At 52.2% G+C, this 20,139-nt stretch overlaps 2 protein-coding genes across 2 annotated transcripts; both read right to left on the bottom strand.

Annotated features, from left to right (window-relative positions):
* Positions 1–194: 194 nt before the first annotated feature.
* On the bottom strand, positions 195–5,190 carry LOC134174748 (diacylglycerol O-acyltransferase 2-like). Its single transcript, XM_062639976.1, has 8 exons — positions 4,466–5,190; positions 2,732–2,860; positions 2,551–2,658; positions 2,227–2,297; positions 1,910–2,114; positions 1,348–1,522; positions 1,068–1,270; positions 195–910 (listed from the first exon to the last, which is right to left on the bottom strand). The coding sequence occupies exons 1-8, from the start codon at positions 4,503–4,505 to the stop codon at positions 756–758; spliced, it is 1,086 nt and encodes a 361-aa protein (XP_062495960.1). The 5' UTR covers positions 4,506–5,190; the 3' UTR covers positions 195–755.
* Positions 5,191–8,682: 3,492 nt separating this feature from the next.
* On the bottom strand, positions 8,683–17,070 carry IGBP1 (immunoglobulin binding protein 1). The gene is given in 7 exon segments (XM_062639982.1): positions 8,683–9,128; positions 9,390–9,493; positions 10,481–10,566; positions 11,461–11,656; positions 16,312–16,620; positions 16,751–17,004; positions 17,007–17,070. Coding segments are annotated over 7 exon segments (1,128 nt in total). The 5' UTR covers positions 17,043–17,070; the 3' UTR covers positions 8,683–8,985.
* Positions 17,071–20,139: the final 3,069 nt, after the last annotated feature.

The raw sequence follows: 20,139 nt of genomic DNA, 5'->3' as shown, positions 1-20,139 counted from the left end.
GATGCCACCCAGGTGGACCCTGGGAACTGCTTGGTTACACCTGAGCCATGCAAGTGTCCCCATTAAGCACGGCCCCAGCCCTGGAGATGGAACTGCCAGCGAGGGGACACGGGTGGCAGATTCACCCACATGGGAAGTGCAGGGTACAGCTGCAGCACTGCTGATCCTGACCCCACCACACACATAGGAACAGCTGCAGGGTTGGAATTCTGTATTGGGTACAGAGGTGGTGGAAAAGGCTCATTCGGGGCCAGAGCAGCACCCACTGCTCGCCCAGGGCCACATGGTACCAGCTGAGGCCACTTGTCCCCAGGTCCTGGAGTGCCCCTCCTCTTCCCCAGGGGGGATATCTCCCCAGCCTGGTCCCACTCACCATTGGGATGCTATCCCAAAGAGCCCATCCTGTCCCCTCCTCACATGACACCTCTTCCCTCAGCTCACGGTGTCCTGGTTATCTTGAGGGAACCATGCCCAGCACTGGCCCCCAGCCTTTCTCCATCGCCCCCCCCCATCAGCCCCACATCCTCAGGGAACACCCACAGCCCCTCCAAACCCCTTTCAAAGAGGACTCTTTCCCAAGTTCCCCTTCCCTTTGCTTCTTCCTCTCCTGCTTCCTGCTCAGTTTTTTTTGGCCGGAGTGGGGACCGTCCCCTGTGCATCCCCCATGTGTCCCCCATGCCGGGATGGCTGAAATCCCCACCCACAAGAGCACTGCCCTTGTGAGCCAGGATCTGGCCGCCGGCGCCAAGCCGTGCTCAGAGGATGTGCAGCTCATCCGTCTCCAACAGGCCATACTTGGTCTTGTTCTCGTTGAAGAGCTTGAGCAGGGAGCGGATATACATCTCGTGGTACATGTCCACCACCTCACTGCTCGGGTCCTCGATCTTGGGCACTGTCACTGGCTCCCCCACTGCGGGGAGAGGAGGAAGGTCAGGTTGGCCTGGCTTATTGTGGCTACAAGCCTTTGTGCAAGACATTGCCTTCCAACACCACCCATTGCCGGGTGTCCTCCTCCTCTGCCCCTCCACTTTTCGGATATCCCCTCCTCCCAGGCAAAAGATGCTCACCTACGGTGGTGATGGGTTTGGCATAGGGAAGGAAACCCCGGGACTGGATGGAGGTGAGGCCCCGACCGTAAAAGACACAGGGAGCGAAGCCCATCATCTTTTGGAAGCGCTGCTGGATGCTCCTCATCCAGCTTCCCTCCTCAAAGACCACCTGGCGAAAGAGGTCATTCTCCCCGAAGGAGAAGGAAGGGACGAGGTGGGCCCTGTGGAGGGAACATGGTGGGTGGTGATGGGATGCCAGGACCCCCAGACTCCCACAGCGGCGGTGCCCGTGACCCACCCGTGCTGCAGGGCCAAGCGGACGAAGCCCTTACGGTTCTTCAGGGTGAGCGTGGTGATGCCGGGACGGCAGGAGAGTGACTCGGCCGCGCCGCCGATGACGATGGCCACTGCGTTGCCGGTGCCGTTCTTGGACAGCAGGTACCCGATGGCGCGGCGTGTCACTGGGCACAGCCCTGCAGCAGAATGGACCACTGGTGCCGTGGGACTGCCAGCCTCTGCAGCACTCGGGGACCCTCTGAGGGACCCCGCAAGGGACCCTGCCTTGTGGGACCATGCAAGGGACAGAGCAAGAGCTCCCCCTGCTGCGGCAGGGCTCCTGGAGCGGTTGGGTCTGCAGGAGCAGGCAGGGAGCAGGCAGAGCACAGAGGACATCAGACCCGGGCTCCCCACAGATGGAACTCCCCAGAGCTCCTTGCCCATGGATACTGCACCACCTGGGTTCTGCCTGGCAGCAGCAGAGTTGGGCAGGAGCGGGGCAGGCAGTGGCTGCATCCCTCAAGCCAGCACAACCAGCCATGCCTGCAGGGCAGCCCATGAGGTAAGCAACCACGGAGCCTCACCCCCACTCATCAGGTACTCCCTGAAGATGGGCAATCGAAAGTTGCCCGCCAGGGTGGTGAGGAAGGGCCGGATGCCTGGGAACATCTCCTCAAAGCCCGTGGAGCCCGTGATGAAGTTGCAGAAGGCACCAACACAGAGGATGCCGTGAGGGTGGGAGCCAATGATGTAGTTGTGGCTGGGGGACAGGTCGTGTGTCTTCACCAGCTGTGGGGATAAAAGCAATTGCAGGGACATAACAGTGGCATGTTCTTATAGCTGGTACCACCACCACCTGCATGAACACCCCATCCTGGCACCCTGGCTCCCTGCACTGTACCTTCACAGGGAAATAATCCCGAAAGTGCCTCCACACGGTCCATCGACGCAGGCATGGCAGCCTCCTGCCACCTGCAAACCAGGGAGGGACCACAGGAGATGATGCCCACCCCAGTAGGCAGCAGGATCCATGGGAAACACTACCCACAGACCCACTGCATCCCTCTTCCCACCATGGGGATGATGATGGGGCAGAGGAAGGAAGGAGCAGGTGGAATGTGGTGCTCTCCAATTGCCATGCTGGGATGGACCCAGGGAAAGAGGAGACCCCACGCTCCATCCTGCTGCAAAGCAGGAGGAAAAGGGGACCTGTGCCCATCCCCACCTTTCTCCGGTGTGTCCCAGTCAAAGATGATCCAGGCCAGGTAGAGAGCAGAGATGGGCCAGAAGCTGGTGAACACAAGGTAAATGAGGAGCATCAGGCTGACGATCCCTGTAGGAGCAGGAGGGGGTGAGTGGGTGCATTCCTGCCTCATGGGACCCCCTGCAGTCCCCTACTCACTGACCCAGCAGCAGGAAGCTGAGCACCCACTGAAGGACGGAGAGAAGCTGGAGCCAGGAGTGGATATCCCGCTGTGAGGGCCAGGGTGCTGCGAGTAGGGTGCGCAGGGTGGCCTGGACGCTGGCGCGGCTGCCTGTGAAGGGACACGGCACCCAGCCCAGAGCAGCACAGGCTGGACCAAAGATGCTCCAGTGGGCTGGCAGGGGGTGAATCCAGGGGCACCTGTGGCTGCTGGGGCTTTGGGGGGCAGCAGTGAGGTGAGAGGTAGGATGGAAAGGATGAAGCAGTTGGGTGAGGAGGGATGGGATGGAGGATGCTCATCCTGAGAACTCTGGACCATGCCGGCTGCTCTCGGAACAGCCCTGAGCCGAGCAGGGGGCAGGCTGGGCACCCCTGGGCCCAGACATGTCCATGAGCTTGGGTGCAGCACTGGAGCAGAGTGCAGTGGCACATCCCACACCGTGCCCAGCTCCCCAAAGGCCAGGACCTTGCCCGTGTTCAGGCTCCCAGATGATTCGTGTCTTTCCCAGCTGGTGCAGCTGGGAGGCACAGGGCAGTGTCCAACCCCAGCAAGTGCCAAGGACTGCGGCCAGGCACCGAGCAGGGTGGCCGAGGCTGGCTGGCCCCACAGCCGTCCCCATGGAGCCTTGCCTGCAGCAAGGGACAGTCCGGCAGCCGCAGCAGCTCCACTCCCCCCACCGCCCCCTTCCCTCCAACCGACCTTGGTGAACCATTAACTGCCCCAGGCCAGGAGCCAGGATCCAAACTCCATGCACGGCCCCATCCCTCCTCCCCAAAACCTGCCCGAGGCGCCTGTTCTGCCCACACACTGCTCCTGGCCAAAGGTCCACTGTGCCTGAGACCACCCGGCACAGCCGCTGCTGCGAGTGCAAGCGAGCTACCTCTTGTGCCACAAGAGCCTTGTTTTCTTGGGAAAACAACTCAAAACCAGCATGTTGGCTGAGACAGGAGCAGACCTGTCCCCATGGCTCCACAAGCTGGAGACCCTTAGGTATCCTGTGGGACCCCCATCTCAGAGGAGAACCACCAAACCCCGGGTTCAGTGGCTGGTTCCACTCATCCTGGCTCAATCCAAGTCATGAATGGGACAACCAAAATAAACCCCAGAGGCATCACCAGTATTAAAGAGTTGTCTCCTCTCTCCCCCGAGCGGTCCCGCCTGCCCATCCCTGATCACCCTCCAGAAGCCCTGCTGCGCTCACAGCCCTGCCTATGTCAAGTTTCCAAAGCCCTATTCGTTTTCCAAGGAAGATGCAAAGCCCTGCCGAGAAAACTCATGCCTACCAAAGCGTTGCTTTTCTTAGTTCCTTTTTCCAGCTCCCCTCCAAGCTCTCCATGAATGACCAGACCACAGAGAGAAAACGGAGAAGCCCCATGGGCTCTGCTGCCAGCCCCATCTGCAGTGAGAGGAGCCTCTTCAAACCCAGAAAGTTGGACTCTACAGTCCAGAGCAGCAAGGAAAGACAAAGGGGAGTTTGCAGCACTCTGGAGCACGTTGCAGAGTAACATTACTGACTGCATTGTGAGAAATTAATTCCTATTGAGCAACTGTATGTTTTCCTCTGGTGCTGCAAACCCCAAATCGCTCCAAACATCTCCCTTTCCCCTAAGCCTAAAGCAGACAGACAATACTGACAACAAACGGCAATTGCCTGACCAGCTCCTCGCATCTCCAGAGCATCAGAAACCATTCAAACACATTTTGGAAATATCTTACCACTAAGATTTTGAGAACAGGCTGCAATAATTGTTTTCATGGTGGCAGGGAGTTCTGCGCCAGCCCCTGGATCTGCAGGTTAAAAGGTGAGTTTGGAAATGCTGGAGGGCGACTGTGTATCCAGTGGCTTTAACCAGCTGATCCAAGGTAAACCGTCCACTGTGGAGGGGAGCAGACCCGCTCTGGCCCTGGCTTGCAGAGCAAGAAGAAGAGCTGGTGGTCCTTGGGAGGGCGAGGAGTCACGCTGAGCGGTGAGGTGCTGCCGTGGCGAAGGACATCCACTGCTCTTCAGAAAGGCACTGCTGCCGGCACCAGCGGCAGCTCCGTGGGAGCCGTCTTCCCCTGGTAATGGTACCGTCCGTGTGTTGGGTATTTCACAAACCCTGTTATGCTCTAAACGTCATCCCAAAGCTCCCCCTCTGTGGTATGGGAAGGCAGCCTGCCTGACAGGCCTTGACCATCAGCCCCAGCATTGTCCCCTCCTCTTCCACCCCCAAGAGGGGCACTGGAGTCAGCCAGCCCAGCCTGCTAGCCCAGCCAAAGTGGAGAGGAGTGGGGGACAAAAAAATGAGAAGAAAATGAAACAAGAACAGCACAAAAGCAGCACCGAGATGGGGCATCAGGCCAACAGCTAAAGGAAAGGTGAAAATCAGCAGGAACTAGTTCACTGGAGCTACTTCTCAGGATCTACCTCTCCAGAAGTACTCACGAGGAAAAGCCAGCCACCATCAAAAGTAGGAAAGGAGTAAGTGCACGTCTAGGACTGGGTGTGTTGTTAAAGTCTAAACCATGTTTCATGGGAGAGGTTTGGAACCCACAAAAACTCATCACCTGCTCTTGGAAGGGCTGAGTGTCCGGAAAATAGGGTGCAACGGCATTCACTGCAGGCTACAGCTTCACAGGGGCAGGTTAGTTAAGAGCTGAGATTGCCAAGTATAAAACATCCGAGCTCTCCTGAAGCCTAGTTGGTCCCTCAGGTGTGCCTGAGTCATGCTAATAGGAAGGAAAACCCCCAAATTCCCTCGGAATCTCACTCCCTGGACACAAGAGAGTGCTCTGCTGATGAACCTGACTGCACCAAATCACAGTAAATGCCTTGTGTCCTGCTCCAGGTAACACTGCCACACATGCAAGTAGCAGTGATGATTTCTCTGGGGTTTTATCCCAACATCTGTAAGACATTTAGAATAACTGCAGCCTCGGCTGCTAGTCCCATGCTGGGCAACTCCAGGTCTTCCAGCCACGATTCCTCACTTTCTTACCCAGTGACGTGCCTGCCGCACACCAGGTCAGTGCCATGTAGGGCAGAACGCTCATGCTCTCCCTTCTCACTCAGTTCAGGATTAGTGCCAGCAGCTATTTAAACCAGTTTCAGAGGAATCCAGAAAAGGTTTTCACCCCTTCAGGGTTATTTTCCAAGCACGCTGACCACCAGTGCAGTACTTCCTTTTTGAATATGGCACTGTTGGCCCCTGTAGGGCTCCCTGTATATCGCACTGTGTGCATTATAGCCATGCAGCCCCCATGTTACTTTTGTTATGAGCAAAAGGACAAGCATTTCTATTAAGGCATTTCTATAACATGTAGTATCAGCATTTCAAGACATTGCCCTTAAATTACCTGATTTACTTCACATAAAAATATCCCCAACGCTTCAGTCTGCATGCTCAGGAACAGCAGAATTTGCCTGTGCAAAGCTCATGGAGGACCCAGCTGTGCACGCAGACCTGCCTGCCAAGGTGAACACATCCAACATTGACCATCTTGCATTCCCAACACCCCTGGTTGCTAGCAACCAGCTTTACAATTTTGCTCTGGAAGAGCCTGGGATGAAGAATGAGGGATTTTAACAACAGGAACTAGGCAGCACAAGAGATTTTATTTTTCTTATTAAATATTTATATATACATATTATTTTGATGAGGTGAGCAGCTCCAGAGAGGACCCTTCAACACCAGAGTGACAGGAAACACCACGTGCAGGAGCCTCAGTTCTGAGCAGCAAGAGCCACCCAGGGAGCCTCAAGCCCTTGCCTGGCCTTGTCCAGATGCCAGCAGCTCCGCTGAGGCGAGCAGCCTGAGTGGGAAAAAACCCAGGCCAGGAGCTCAGCGAGCAGGGCATGACATGGCAGTGTTGCCTACCAGGGGCTCTGATCAGGGATGTTCCTGAGAGGCTGCCTGGTCTAGTAAGTCCTGTTGACACCCACTACTCAGGATCCATGTGGGTGCCAGTGATATTGACAGCAGTAGCCTGGGAATCATTAAGAAGGACTACAGAGCCCTGGGAAAGGTGGTTAGGAGCTCAGACAGTTATTCCACTGATCCTCCAGGTGAAAGGGGAGGACCTTGAAAAGGCCAGGCAGATTTGGCGGTTAATAAATGGTTAGAAGAGTGGTACCATAGTCAGGGGTTTGGTTACTTGGAACATGAGACTTGAGTTGGGAGGCCAGGTCTACTGAAGACTGGTGCCGCTAAAACCAGCTGCTTTGGTAGGAGACTTGCCAGGCTGGTCAAGGCAGCTTTAAACTAGATGTGTTGGTCAGGGGGGGCATCATTCCATCCCAACACTCCCAAGTCAATTGCCAGCACCTTTAATAAATGCTTGAATCGATGCAGAGCTATTTCAGCCACTCCAGCCAATGAGTCAGCTTCATTTGGAGCTCAGCTCAGATGCCTCTATACAAACACCTGCAGTATGGGCAACAAGGGGAATAAAGAGATGTGCGTATGGCTACATGGATATGATATCATTGGCATCACAGAAACATAGCGGGATGGCTCCTATGATTGGAATGTTGGAGTGGAAGGTTATAGGCTCTGTAGGAAAGACAGATCCAGCCGACAGGGAGTGGGAGTAGCTATTTATGTCAGCCACAGGCTGGAGAGTATGGAACTCTCTCTAGGGACAGGTGATAAGTCAACGGAGTTTGTGGGTCAGGGTCAAAGGGAGAACAGCGATGGGGGACATTACTGTGGGGATCTGTTACAGACCACCTGATCAAGAGGATGAAGCACTCTATAGACAGATATGAGCAGCCTCACAGGCCCTTGTCCTCCTGGGAGACTTCAACCATCCTGACATCTGTTGGAGGCATGGTACGGCCTGACACAAGCAATTCAGGAAATTCCCTGATTGTGTGGAAGACAACTTCCTCTTGCAAGTGACAGAGGAGCCAACAAGGAGACATGCCATGCCTGACCTCATGCTCACCAACAGGGAGGGGCTGGTTGTAAATGTGATGCTCCAGGACAGCCTTGGCTGTAGTGATCATGAGACGGTTGAGTTCAAGATTGTCAGGACAATGAGAAGGGCATGCAGCAAGCTCACTGCCCTGGACTTCAAGAGAGCAGACTCTGGCCTCTTCGGGTACCTGCTTAGTAAAGTTCCACGGGCTATAGCCCTAGAAGGCAGGGGGGCCCAAGACTGCAGGTTGATATCCAAGGATCACCTCCTCCAAGCTCAGGAGCTCTGCATCCCAACTAGAAAGAAATGCAGCAGGAGGGTCAAGAGGCCTCCATGGATGAATACAGAGCTGCTGAGGAAACTTAGAGGGGAAAAAAGAATCTCATAAAAGGTGTACGCAAGGACAGGTGGCTTGGGAAGAATAGAGATGCTGTCCAGGAAGCTAGGGACCAGGTCAGGAAAGCTAAGAACCAGTTAGAATTACACCTGGCAAGGGATGTGAAAGTTAACAGGGAGGGCTTCTGTAGGCATGTAGCAAACAAAAGACAGACCAGGGATAATGTGAGCCCTCTCTGGAAGCTATCAGAGCTGGCTGCCCTGGATTTGGAGAAGGCTGAGGTTCTCAATGACTTCTTTGCTTCAGTCTCCACTGGCAAATGCTTTGACCACACCGCCCAAGTCTTGGAAGGCAGATGGAGGGACTGTGAGAATGAAGACCTTAGGCCCGCTGTAGGAAAGGATCAGGTTCAAGATCATTTTAAGAACCTGAATGTGCACAACTGGAAAAAGGGAAATATAACTCCCATTTTCAAGAAGGGGAAAATGGAAGACCCAGGGAACTACACCCCAGTCAGTGTCACCTCTGCCTGGCAAAATCTTGGTTTAGTGTGACCTGGTTTAGTGTGTGGTGTCCCTACTCATGGCAGGGGGGTTGAAACTAGATGATCTTAAGGTCCTTTCCAACCCTAATCCCTATGATTCTATGATATAGAGGGAAAAGAAAATAAATACATCCACCCACAATACAAAGTACTGTTTCCAAATTCATGTACTTTTCTTGCAAGGACTTCCTCTGACTGGGAGAACAGAGGCAGTCTGACCCCTCGGAAAGAGCTCCACCTGACAGGAGCTCTGTGGCGTCACTGTACATAATCAGTGCACTCAGTCCAACATTTAATGTAAACCAAAACAAGCGGTCATGTTTACTCATCCAATTCCCTGCCTCCCAGAGAAGCCATGGATACCTCTGCATATGTACAGTGTCTTTACTCCTGTACTGCCAGGACACTGGCTATTCTTACAGATTTCCAGGACATGCTCCCTCTGCAGCAAGAGCATCAGCCCATGTTATGCCGGTTGCCATAGCCTCTTGGGTGTGTATCTTTCCAGTCATCCATGTTCCGAGCTTTCTGAAGAGCTTCCTCATCATCCTCCTCCTCTTTTTTCTCCTGCTGCTTCTGCAACTCTTCATCAGTTAGATCTGCTGAAGACAAGAACATGAGTGAGGGGCAGTAGGACAGTGGAAGATCCACAGTCAGGCTCTCAAAAGCTGGTCTGGACAAAAAGCAGGAATTGCCAAATGAGCAGTCCAGTAATCCAGTTATTCTCACAGCCTTATGAAGCCAGCTCTTACTCTTCCTCAGTCAGCGGGTGCTTTACGCTCTGAACACATCCCCATTCACCCTCCCCCCAAGAGACTTCCCAAGCTCTCCATTCCAATCTTTGCTTTGCCACTCCATACCTGGAGGTGTGCTCTGACCAGACACCACTCCTTGCCTTCTGCGCTGGTCATACCAGTCATCCACAGTCATTACAGGCAGGCTGGGATAACCAGCACCGAACACTCTACAGGAAGAGATGGACAGTCAAAGGTGGCACTTGATATTGCTATGAACAAGCAGAAACATAGACAACCCTGCACAGAACTACTCTGTAATCCAATCTGTACTAACAATACAAGGCATATTATCAAAGAGGGCTTGAGAATATTTTTCTACAGCCTGGCTCTTCAGCAAGGCTTGCCAGTAACCCAGCCATAACAGCAATTAGAGAGTTCACCCTGCTAATTTAGAGAGGCAAGGATTGTTCTATTCACAAATCACCAGCCCAAAGGAGTCTGTACAGCTTGCTAAGGAGGCCCCAAGAACTGAGTTAGGCACAGCTTCGCTAAACAGATTAATGGAAGGCTCAGGGCAAATGACGTCAAAAGCATGACAAGAAATCTGGTTTCTATCCCAACTTGTGCTTTAGCTGCCATATTCCTCACAAGAATCTCATGGTGTCACAAAATATTAAGATCTGGATAACCTGTAAGGCTAGGGAAAGACTTACAGTTGAAAACCATACTACCATGACTGATTATTCTCTGGTAGGCATCACATCTTCCCAGCCCCCCAGATCACTTATTTGAATTCACTGAAATATTCCAGAGTTTACATTAGATTAAGAGATCACATGTGCTCTTCACTACTGGGCTCTTTATTTTAAGAGTGAAGAGTAATCCTCTTCTATCCCATAGAGGTTAGAGGGACAGATAAACATTGCCTCTCCACAGCTTACCAAACACATGGCCTATAAATTAAGAGTAATTATCTGCTAAATACAATCTCCTCTGCCATCCCAATAGGAGGAAACAGTATCAGCCAAGACACTGCAGCATGCTGGTAACATAAGAAATCAGAAAAAATTCAAGAAATCCATTAGATGTTCCCCTCACCCGCTACCCAGATGCAAAGCCTGAAGGTAACAACTGGTTTTATGCATTTCAAAGAGTATCTGAGTCTTAACATGAGGACAGAGCACTGCCTCTAAAATAATCAGAAACCAACATACTTATTCTGCAGAGCATCCCGGGTGAGAATGAAAGGCTTCATTGGAGGCCTGACTTGCCGAGAAGTACCGTGTGGTGGTGCTGAAGACTGAAGATGTAAACAATAGTCACAAAATAATCCTGAAAATGAAAATCCCTTTCTCTGCTTCCCACCCCAAACAAGTCATTTGAGGTCTTGTAGAAGAGAAACGCCTCTGCTGTCAGAGCAACATCCCAATATGGACAATTCACACCTTAATCCAGTTTAAATCATGAGCTCCATCTGTGAGTTGCTACAAATCACTTCCTTTTGTGCCTTTGTTACACCCGCTCTGATCAAAACAGAAAGCTGACAGAGCTAAGCCAGATCAGTTCAGATCAAAGCATGAAATACAGCTTATTTTTCCCAGGGATCAAACACAATACATTCTGAAGCAAGCAGAGCTCATCATTCCCATCGATATCACCCAGGGCACTAGAGAGTGGCAGAGGTCTGCAACACGAGTAATGAACTGCAAAAACCAGCTGCGCCAACAAGGCTGGACTATGGTCTATGTCAACACATTATGATTTTTCATTTCTAGACAGACGTTTTAGATGAGTAACAAAGCCCAGGAACACTATCCTACACAGGAATTGCAGGTCTATGAGAAGCTTTCATCATTCAGAACAGGCATTTCTTTCTGTAACACCTGGACACCTTGTACATCAGAAGTATAGGTCTGAAAGAAATCACAAGGGTCTCTTTTAATTTACAAATGTAGTTACTTCTTTAGAGTTAAGGGTCTGGCAGAAGACAGCAAAGGGGAGAAAAGCCTTTGCACGCAGACTGATTCAGAGCTGATACTCAATGCTCTATCATTCTGCAAAATATGACTGTCTAGAACATGGGGCAGGAGTAGCCAGTGACCAATTAAAAAATCAGACACTGCCCATTCAGAGTGAAACCAAATCCCTTCTGCTTGTGCTGTGAATGACCAGCAGCTCAAGAGGGATCTCATACCTGTTTCACTGTACCTCTGCTCCTCAATATGACTATTTCTTGGTCAACACTTTCAATTTCCTCCAGGCTGGTGTTGATCCACTTCTGGGTTTGTAGGATATAAAACGCCCGTATCTGCTCCTCATCTGCTTGCCCGCTGTCCACAGAACTTTTCATAGAGGCCAACCTGTTCTCCAGGTCCTTCTTCTGCTTATATCTGTCTCAAAGAGAAGAGAACTAAATCATTAAATTACCTTTCTATAACCCAGCCCAGATACTGTGATTTCTAAAACAAACAATTTCCTATTTCTTGAAATTCAGTCAAATGTAGGCAGAGAACCAACTCCTGCCTCAATTCAACTCAAACTTGCCTACCCTGTCTAAATGCTCTTCACAGAAGTGCCAGCTGCTGCTCAGCTCTCCTCAGGGTATGCAAGTCCCAGACATTCATAAATCTCCTCATGTCTTTGACTAATTTCTTGGTGTAAGGAGAACTCATTTAACAACTGAGTAAGACTCCTGTAGAAATAAAGCAGACTTACAGGAATGTACCCATTAAGAGGAAGAGGAGCACTGGCAGCACCAGATGATGCCAGCTGTCATTTACTGATGACCTACTGATGACAATGCATAAGCAGGAGGCACTGTGGGGATCCATCTCCCCACCTCATCTGATTGACAACAGAAGGGTTTTGACAAATGAAATCTACAGGAATCAGAAGAGTTTCAATCTGCTTAAGAAAGGCTTTGAAAATGCACAGTTATATACCTACATGCATCACCAAAATACTTTGTTCCCATCTATGCCATCACTTCCATCTGTCAACTCAAATTCAGACATTACATAGGGTATTTACTACTCTGTGTAAGAGGTTAGACATGATTTCATGTATTTAAAAGTAAAATTATATAAAAAAGGGGAGGTTGGGATGAATTACTGTTGTAATTGAAGTATCTCCTGTCTATAAAAAGCAGCTTTAACATACTTTTAATGTATGGGTGCTTCTGTCAATTTATTTTCTTTTTCCTCCTAAAAGTTGAACAAACCTGGAAAATTAAACCTCCCAGGTACAATTCTGCAAGCCTGGCAACATTTGCCTCCTAGAGAAAACAGTGAAGGAGCCAGCCAACGATGAGTTAATGACCTTGTAAAAGCAATGCCATAGTTATATTGAGTTGCTTCTACATGACAGAAAGACTGAGCTTGTAAGGCAGATCAGAACACTCTTCTGTTTCTGTCTTGGGCGTTTTTGTGTGCGCAGGTACATAATACACTTCCAGGGTAAACCCTTCAGCTACACTGCTACCTGAAGAACGAAGAGTAACAAACAAGAGTTGGAAACCTACAGGAGCTGAAAGAAAAAGGAGCATACCAACGGCCTTCTAAAAACCAAACCCATTCAGAACTGCTCCAGAAGGATGCTGAAAAATACATCTTAACTGGCCAGGCCCATCCTGCCACACAGCAAACCGAAGGGATGATACAGGCCTACGTTTTTCATGCAGGCCATGTGTTTTACTGGAAACAAATAGAGCTGCAAGGTGTCTCACCCTGATCAAGCACCAACCTGCTTGTGACAGAACTCACAAAGCAGGCACCTCCCATTTGCCTTCCAGGGGACAGAGTCACGGTACAGGCAACCACCAGCCCACAGCAAGAGGGGACTTCACAGGTAACCAAAGCCCAACCTGCAGCACTAACAAAGCTTGCCTGGAAGGAGATATTCAGCTCTGAAAGGCTTTGCTGCGCTGATCCCAAAGGTCCTGACATGGTCTAGTACCCCAAACCTACCTCAGTTAGGTTAATATCTAGAATATAAATCATATCTTTGTATCCATGCAATTCAAACAGCTCTCCAGCCCAGCCTGGGCCTTTCAGTGCTACCACAATAAGCAACAACTTGTCAAAATCCCCAGCTAAAGCATAACAAAGAGACATCAACCACCTCTTTTTTAAGGACATAATAAGCCCTTTGGTAGGTGTCATGGGTTCAGCAGTAGCAGTCATTTTTCCCCTTCTTGGTAGCTGGTGCAGTGCAATGTTTTGACTTTCAGCTCGGGAACAGAGCTGATAACAAGCGATGTTTTGGTTTGGCCAAGGACTTTGTGAGCCTCATGCTCTGCCAGGGAGGAGGGGAAGCCAGGAGGAAGCAGAGACAGGACACCTGACCCAAACTAGCCAAAGAGGTATTCCATACCACAGCACGTCATGCCCAGGAGGTAACTGGGAGCCGGAAGGGCTGAGAGACGGCAGGGTTGGAGGAGGTATCGGTCAGAGCTTGGTCGGGCTGGGGGTGCGAGTTATCGGTTGGCTGGTGGTGAGATGATGTATTCTCTTCCCTTGTTATTTCCTTTATCATTATTATCATTGGTGGTAGCAGTAGTGATTTGTGTTATACCTTAGTTACTAAACTGTTCTTATCTCAACCCGTGGGAGTTGCATTCTTTTCGATTCTCCTCTCCGTCCCTCCGAGAGCAGGGGGAGGGCAAGAAAAGGGGGGGGGGAAGTGAGCGAACGAGTTACCTGACTGGGTTTAAACCACGACAGTTCTTTTTGGCGCCCAACGTGGGGCACGAAGGGTTGAGATAACGACAGATTTGACTGGATTAATAGTCACTCATCACAATGACGATTTATTGGCTCTCAGAGTTGTTTCGCTTGATCTCACAGCTTCAGAATGTTGTAACTTACGTAGAGCCGGTATTTGCTGTGATAGTGTTTATCAAGTATGGGGCTTGGGCTAAGGTTCTTGTCTCACTGTGCTTTATGGCAATGGCTTGTAATACGGACGGGCTCCAGCAGCAGGGCGGGACGGACGTGGCCGTGGACTTGTACCTGGCCGTCCGGCTGCTCTTCACCGTCCTGGCCCTCACCCTACTCTCCATCTTCGTGAGGCTGCGGGGAGCCGAGGGGGAGCGGCCCCGGGAGCCGGCGGCAGCCGAACCGGCCCGGGAAAGCGGCCCCGGCGACCAAGCGGCGGCGGGAGCGGGGCCGGAGGCCGCGAGGGGACGGCTGCCGGTGGAGGAGGTCGGGGCGGTCGAGGAGCAGAAAGAAGCGGCTGCAGAGCAGCGGGAGAAGGCGGCGGAGGAGCCGAGCCCCGCGGCCGAGCCGAGCCCCGCGGAGGAGCCGAGCCCCGCGGCCGAGCCCAGCCCCGCGACGGCCGAGAGCGTTTCCCGGAAGCCGGCCGCCGAGCCCCAGGAGGATGCAGGAGACCACGCAGCATTTCCCAGCAAGGCAGAGGAGGAAGAGCTGGACTCAGGAAAAGAGAAGCTGGTGGTGGGAGAGCCGGCAAGCACAGCAGCTACACCAGCCCCAGTGACAAGTACAGCAGCATCAACTGAGAGTTCTGAAGGTTTTGAATGGCCTTTGGGTGTCCTTGGGACCTGCCTGCTGATTGTGATGGGGATCAGCATGCTGGCACACACACAGGCTGTGTTCTACCCACAACCGTTTTGTCTGATCTCAAAAGTTAAGCAGAGTCAGGTTTGGGTCTTGTCTGGGGTTAGACGACAATATAGGGGGACCAAGAGGTTTTCCCCAAGGCTGGACAGTCATGAGTGGCAGGGTGTGTGGGACACTATGGGCAAGTATCTAGTCCACTGGGCCCCTCCAGTGCTTTGGAAGCATCGGAGATGGAAGGCAGCTGTATGGAGTCCCCAGCAACAAGCTGCAGAAACTGCTTAAGGGGACAGTGAATTATTTTAAGCCTGGTGGGCCCATGGCACTTCAGGCCATCAGAGCAGAGATGCAACACAGAGATGGCCTCATGATCAAGGGGTGGACCTAGCAATGGACACTATTGCCCAAGTTATTCACGAGTGTGAACACTGCACACAGTCTCTCCTGCTCTGGAAGACTGTTACAAGAGATGGAGCCTGACATCATGGACCAGATGGACTCAGCAGCTTTATAGGGACTGGTCCATGCACTGAGATAAGAGTGATGGTATATTGAAAATGTGGGATCTGAGCATGACGTGAATGGTATGGAATAAGGGGTGGATAATGTCATGGGTTCAGCAGTAGCAGTCATTTTTCCCCTTCTTGGTAGCTGGTGCAGTGCAATGTTTTGACTTTCAGCTCGGGAACAGAGCTGATAACAAGCGATGTTTTGGTTTGGCCAAGGACTTTGTGAGCCTCATGCTCTGCCAGGGAGGAGGGGAAGCCAGGAGGAAGCAGAGACAGGACACCTGACCCAAACTGACCAAAGAGGTATTCCATACCACAGCACGTCATGCCCAGGAGGTAACTGGGAGCCGGAAGGGCTGAGAGACGGCAGGGTTGGAGGAGGTATCGGTCAGAGCTTGGTCGGGCTGGGGGTGCGAGTTATCGGTTGGCTGGTGGTGAGATGATGTATTCTCTTCCCTTGTTATTTCCTTTATCATTATTATCATTGGTGGTAGCAGTAGTGATTTGTGTTATACCTTAGTTACTAAACTGTTCTTATCTCAACCCGTGGGAGTTGCATTCTTTTCGATTCTCCTCTCCGTCCCTCCGAGAGCAGGGGGAGGGCAAGAAAAGGGGGGGGAAGTGAGCGAACGAGTTACCTGACTGGGTTTAAACCACGACAGTAGGTAACTTCCAGCATGGGTGGCGTTATGCTCTTAGCAGCAATTAAAGCACCAGCCAGAAGAGCTTTCATGCAGTTCTTCAAAGACCAAAACCAAAGGTAGAAATGCACCTCCGCAGTCACTAAATAATATGTGCTGCATATCTTAAAATGAGTGCTTCGCAATCAAGTGTATTCCGGTATCAAGGAAGGCCCTTCTTTCCCGGCAGTCCTCGTCTGTACAACCATGCACTGCCCCAGGCTCTCCCCTTCTCTGAAACCGATTCCCAGAAGCCTTTAAAGGCCACAAACCAAGAACCTACCTTTCAATTTTGGCTTGCCTGCTCGACGCCATGGCCACCAGCTTGTCCTGGACGGCAGCAGGGCTCCTGCGGGGCGGGCTCCTGTCAGCCTCCTCTGCCGGGGGGCTGGTGGCGGGGGGCAGGTGGAAGCTGCCCAGCCCGTAGCTCTTGCAGAGCTTGAGGAAGCTCCAGAAGTGGGCCCGGGCGCTCTCCAGGTGCTCCAGCCTCTTGTCCAGGTCCACCTGCTTCAGCGTCATGGCCCCCAGCAAGGCGGGCAGCAGCAGGTACTTCAGGTCGGCCGAGGCGATCTCCTCCAGATCCTCGTTCTCACTGCAAGGGCAGAGACCAACCTCACGATCCCCGTGCCCTCTCCACCTGGGCCTGCCCAAGCCCCGAACCGTGGCAGACCCTCGCCCCGCCTCACCGGGTGCTCCCAGGCTCATCCCTCCCCTCCGCTCACCTGAACAGCTCCAGCTGCGCCACCATGGCGTTCGCCCGCCGCAGGACGTCCAGCCCCTGCCGCACCTTATCCTGCACAGCCGGGCTGCCCGAGGACGGCGCGGTGTCGGTCTCCAGCTCTTCCCAGAGCTGCCAGCCCACCGCCAGCAGCTCCGCCAGCTTCTGCCCCTCCTCAGCACCCTCCGCCATGATGGGCTGGGAACCGGCTGCCAACAAATCCCTTCCGGCGGTTACGAGCGACCCCGCCCCGCCCCGCCCGCCATCTTGTGAGGGCACAGCGGGGGTGTCGCCATCTTGGTGAGGGCACGGCGAGGGTGTCGCCATCTTGGTGAGGGCACGGCGAGGGTGTCGCCATCTTGGCAGTTGCGGCTCAGCTGCGCCGGGGGCTCCCCGAGTTTGAGCTGCTTGCTTAGCTCCTTCTTACAATATCTCCGACGTTTAAAAGCGAATAAGGCAGGCAAAGGTTAAAGCTGGGGATTTAGGATGAGATAAACAAGCAAATAAAAAGAAACTGACAGAGGGGAGGATTAGCTTAGACACTTGGAAGTTGTTCTTCCCTGTGAGGGTGCTGAGGTGCTGGCACAGGGTGCCCAGAGAAGCTGTGGCTGCCCCATCCCTGGCTGTGTTCAAGGCCAGGTTGGACACAGGGGCTTGGAGCAAGCTGCTCTAGTGGAAGGGGTCCCTGCCTTTGGCAGGGGTTGGAGCTGAAGGAGCTTTAAGGTCCCTTTCAACCCAGACAGTTCTGTGATTGTTTCTGTGATGTTGGTCCCTTAGAAACACAGCTATTTGACCTACATGTGAGAAATGTAATAGTAATTCAGGGCCTGCTGGAAGCACTCGGACTCCAAGAGTGAATCAGTTTACTCTCTTTTCTTCATACCTACTGAGATAGGTCAATAAGAAGTCACTCATAAGAACTGGAAGAGCTGTGGGTTTAGACGCTTGCTCAGTGTGCCCTGAGTATGCCCCAGTGCTGTGAGTCTCCTGTCGGTACAGCAAGAGCTGACCCTCATCTATACTGCTCCTGCACACCAGGCAGGAGGTGAACAGCAACGCTGTGTCCAGCAGTGTGATAAGTAATGGGTATTATGATTGGAAGTGGACTGGGGCCAGGAATCTGCAGCCTTTTGTTCTCCACTAGCATGCTTTGGCATACCCAGCAATTGCAACGAGCTCACTTTCATCAGAGTAATACCCCTCTCAACACAGCACACTTTACCTTCGTATGTGTTAGTTAAAAGCTACAGTACAACAATCACATCATCACCCTCTGTAACCACAAAGATTCAACACTTCAGCAGCACTTGTAAGGATCAGAGCAAAAGAGACTGCTGGAGTGAACTCCTCCGGAGTGTTATCCTTACTGTTACACAGAGACTGTCAGAGCACTTCACAGATCACCCTCCCATAGGATATCCATGTTTAATCTTTAGCAAACATCTCCTTAGGGTGTTCTCCTCAGGGACCTCCACCTCTCCGAGGGGCTCACAGGCTTGCTTTCCAAGTAATTGTGAATAGGTTGATGATGGAGCAGTGTATCTCAGCTGCCCTCTCCTGCCCTCAAAAGTAGGGGTGGTGGGAGCGGGGGTAGTTTTGACCCAGGTTGCTGGAGGCAGCACAGGGCAGGCCTTGAGCAGCACATTACCGTGACTCTCCAGGGAAGCCAGACCAAAAGAACAGGAAATCCATGTGAGGACTGGTTTCCTGTGAGCTGCAAAATCTTTCCCTCTAAGACCCAAGTGGGTTAGCAGGTTGGAAGCTGCTGAATCTCCTTGCTAGGAGCTAATCAGCCCCTTTTTTGTCTGCTGCCCCGACTGTTCAAGAATAGGTTTCATTTATACCTTGGGAGCATGAAATGAGTAAGGGTAAGGGACCAGATTTCCTTGCAGCCTGCTCTCTGCACATACCCACATGTGTTGTTCTCTTCCTGCTTGAGGTCCACCTGGCAGAACATGGATTTTTGAGCTGCCCTTTCTAATTACAGAGTTAATGTTCTCAACAGGAGGGAAAAATAAATGCTTCTTTGGAAGGCATAATTACCCAGCAAGTCCCTATTGACACCACAGTGGGCCTCAAGCTGGAAACTACAGGTACAGTAGCTGTGATTAGTCCCACTGCATGTGAAAAGGGGGAGTTCCCAAAGCATTGGCAAGCTGGGACCAGTCCCACTCCCAGGTCTGCCAGATGTCTCGGTGAGGGAGGTGGGAGATGATCACCTACAGTGGTCATGGGCGTAGGGATGGAAACCCCGGGACTACATGGAGGTGAGGCACTGGCCATAGAGGCGCTGGCCATAGAAGACACAGGGAGCGAAGCCCATCATCTTTTGGAAGCGCTGCTTCATCCAGCTTCCCTCCTCGAAGACCACCTGGCGAAAGAGATCATTCTCCCCAAAGGAGAAGGAGGGGACAAGCTGGGACCCTGCAGTGCTTGGGGACCCTCTGAGGGACCGTGCAAGGGACCCTGCGTTGTGGAACCATGCAAGGGACAGAGCAAAAGCTCCCCTGCTGTGGTAGAGTTCCCAGAGTGGTGGGGTCCCCAGGAGCAGGTAGGGAGCAGGCAGAGCACAGAGGCCATCAGACCTGGGCTTCCACAGATGGGATTGGGGAACCCCCCAGAGCTCCCTGCCCATATCCTGGGTATCCCACTGTGAGGGCCAGGGTGCTGTGAGCAGGGTGCACAGGGTGGCCTGGGTGCTGGCACAGTTCCCTGTGCTGAGGGACACTGCACCCATCCCAGAGCAGCACAGGCTGGACCAAAGCTGCTCCACTGGGCTGGCAGGGGGTGAATCCAGGGGTACATGTGGCTGCTGGGGTTTTGGGGTGCAGTGGTGAGGTGGGAGGTAGGATGGAAAGGATGAAGCAGTGTTGTGGTTTAAGCCCAGGCTGTAAGTCAGCCACGCAGCCCTCTTGCTCACTCCCCCGCTTTCTTCCACCTGGAGGAACGGGGAGGAGAATCGAAAGAATGTAATTTGGACAGGCTGAGATAAGAACAGCCTAGTAACTAAGGTATAACATAAACCACTGCTGCTACCACCAATGATAATAATGATAAGGGAAATAACAAGGGAAGAGAATACAATACCACCTGTCGAAAACCAGCCCAACCGAGCAGTGCCCTAGCCCTTCTGGGTAACTCCCAGTTTACATCCTGGGCATGACGTGCTGTGGTATGGAATACCTCTTTGGCTAGTTTGGGTCAGGTGTCCTGTGTCTGCTTCATCCCGGCTTTCCCCTCCTCCCTGGCAGAGCATGAGACTCACAAAGTCCTTGGTCAGAGTAAACATTACTGAGCAGTAACTAAAAACATCATTGTTATCAGCACTGTTCCCAGGCCGAAAGTCAAAAACACAGAGCTGCACCAGCTACTAAGAAGGAGAAAAAATGACTG

This window comes from Pezoporus occidentalis, unplaced genomic scaffold, assembly GCF_034315485.1.
Source record: "Pezoporus occidentalis ecotype Australia unplaced genomic scaffold, CSIRO_AGI_Poc_V1 ctg63, whole genome shotgun sequence".
Lineage (NCBI taxonomy): Eukaryota > Metazoa > Chordata > Aves > Psittaciformes > Psittacidae > Pezoporus > Pezoporus occidentalis.
Note: the sequence above shows the minus strand (reverse complement) of the source record. Positions and strands in the feature narration are given on the sequence as shown.

Coding starts and splice junctions, on each gene's coding strand:
- LOC134174748 (XM_062639976.1), bottom strand. CDS start 4,505: ATGAAAACAATTATTGCAGCCTGTTCTCAAAATCTTAGTG. Junction 2,298..2,550: donor CTGGGACACACCGGAGAAAG/GTGGGGATGGGC, acceptor CCTGGTTTGCAG/GTGGCAGGAGGCTGCCATGC. Junction 1,271..1,347: donor CGCTTGGCCCTGCAGCACGG/GTGGGTCACGGG, acceptor TTCCCTCCACAG/GGCCCACCTCGTCCCTTCCT.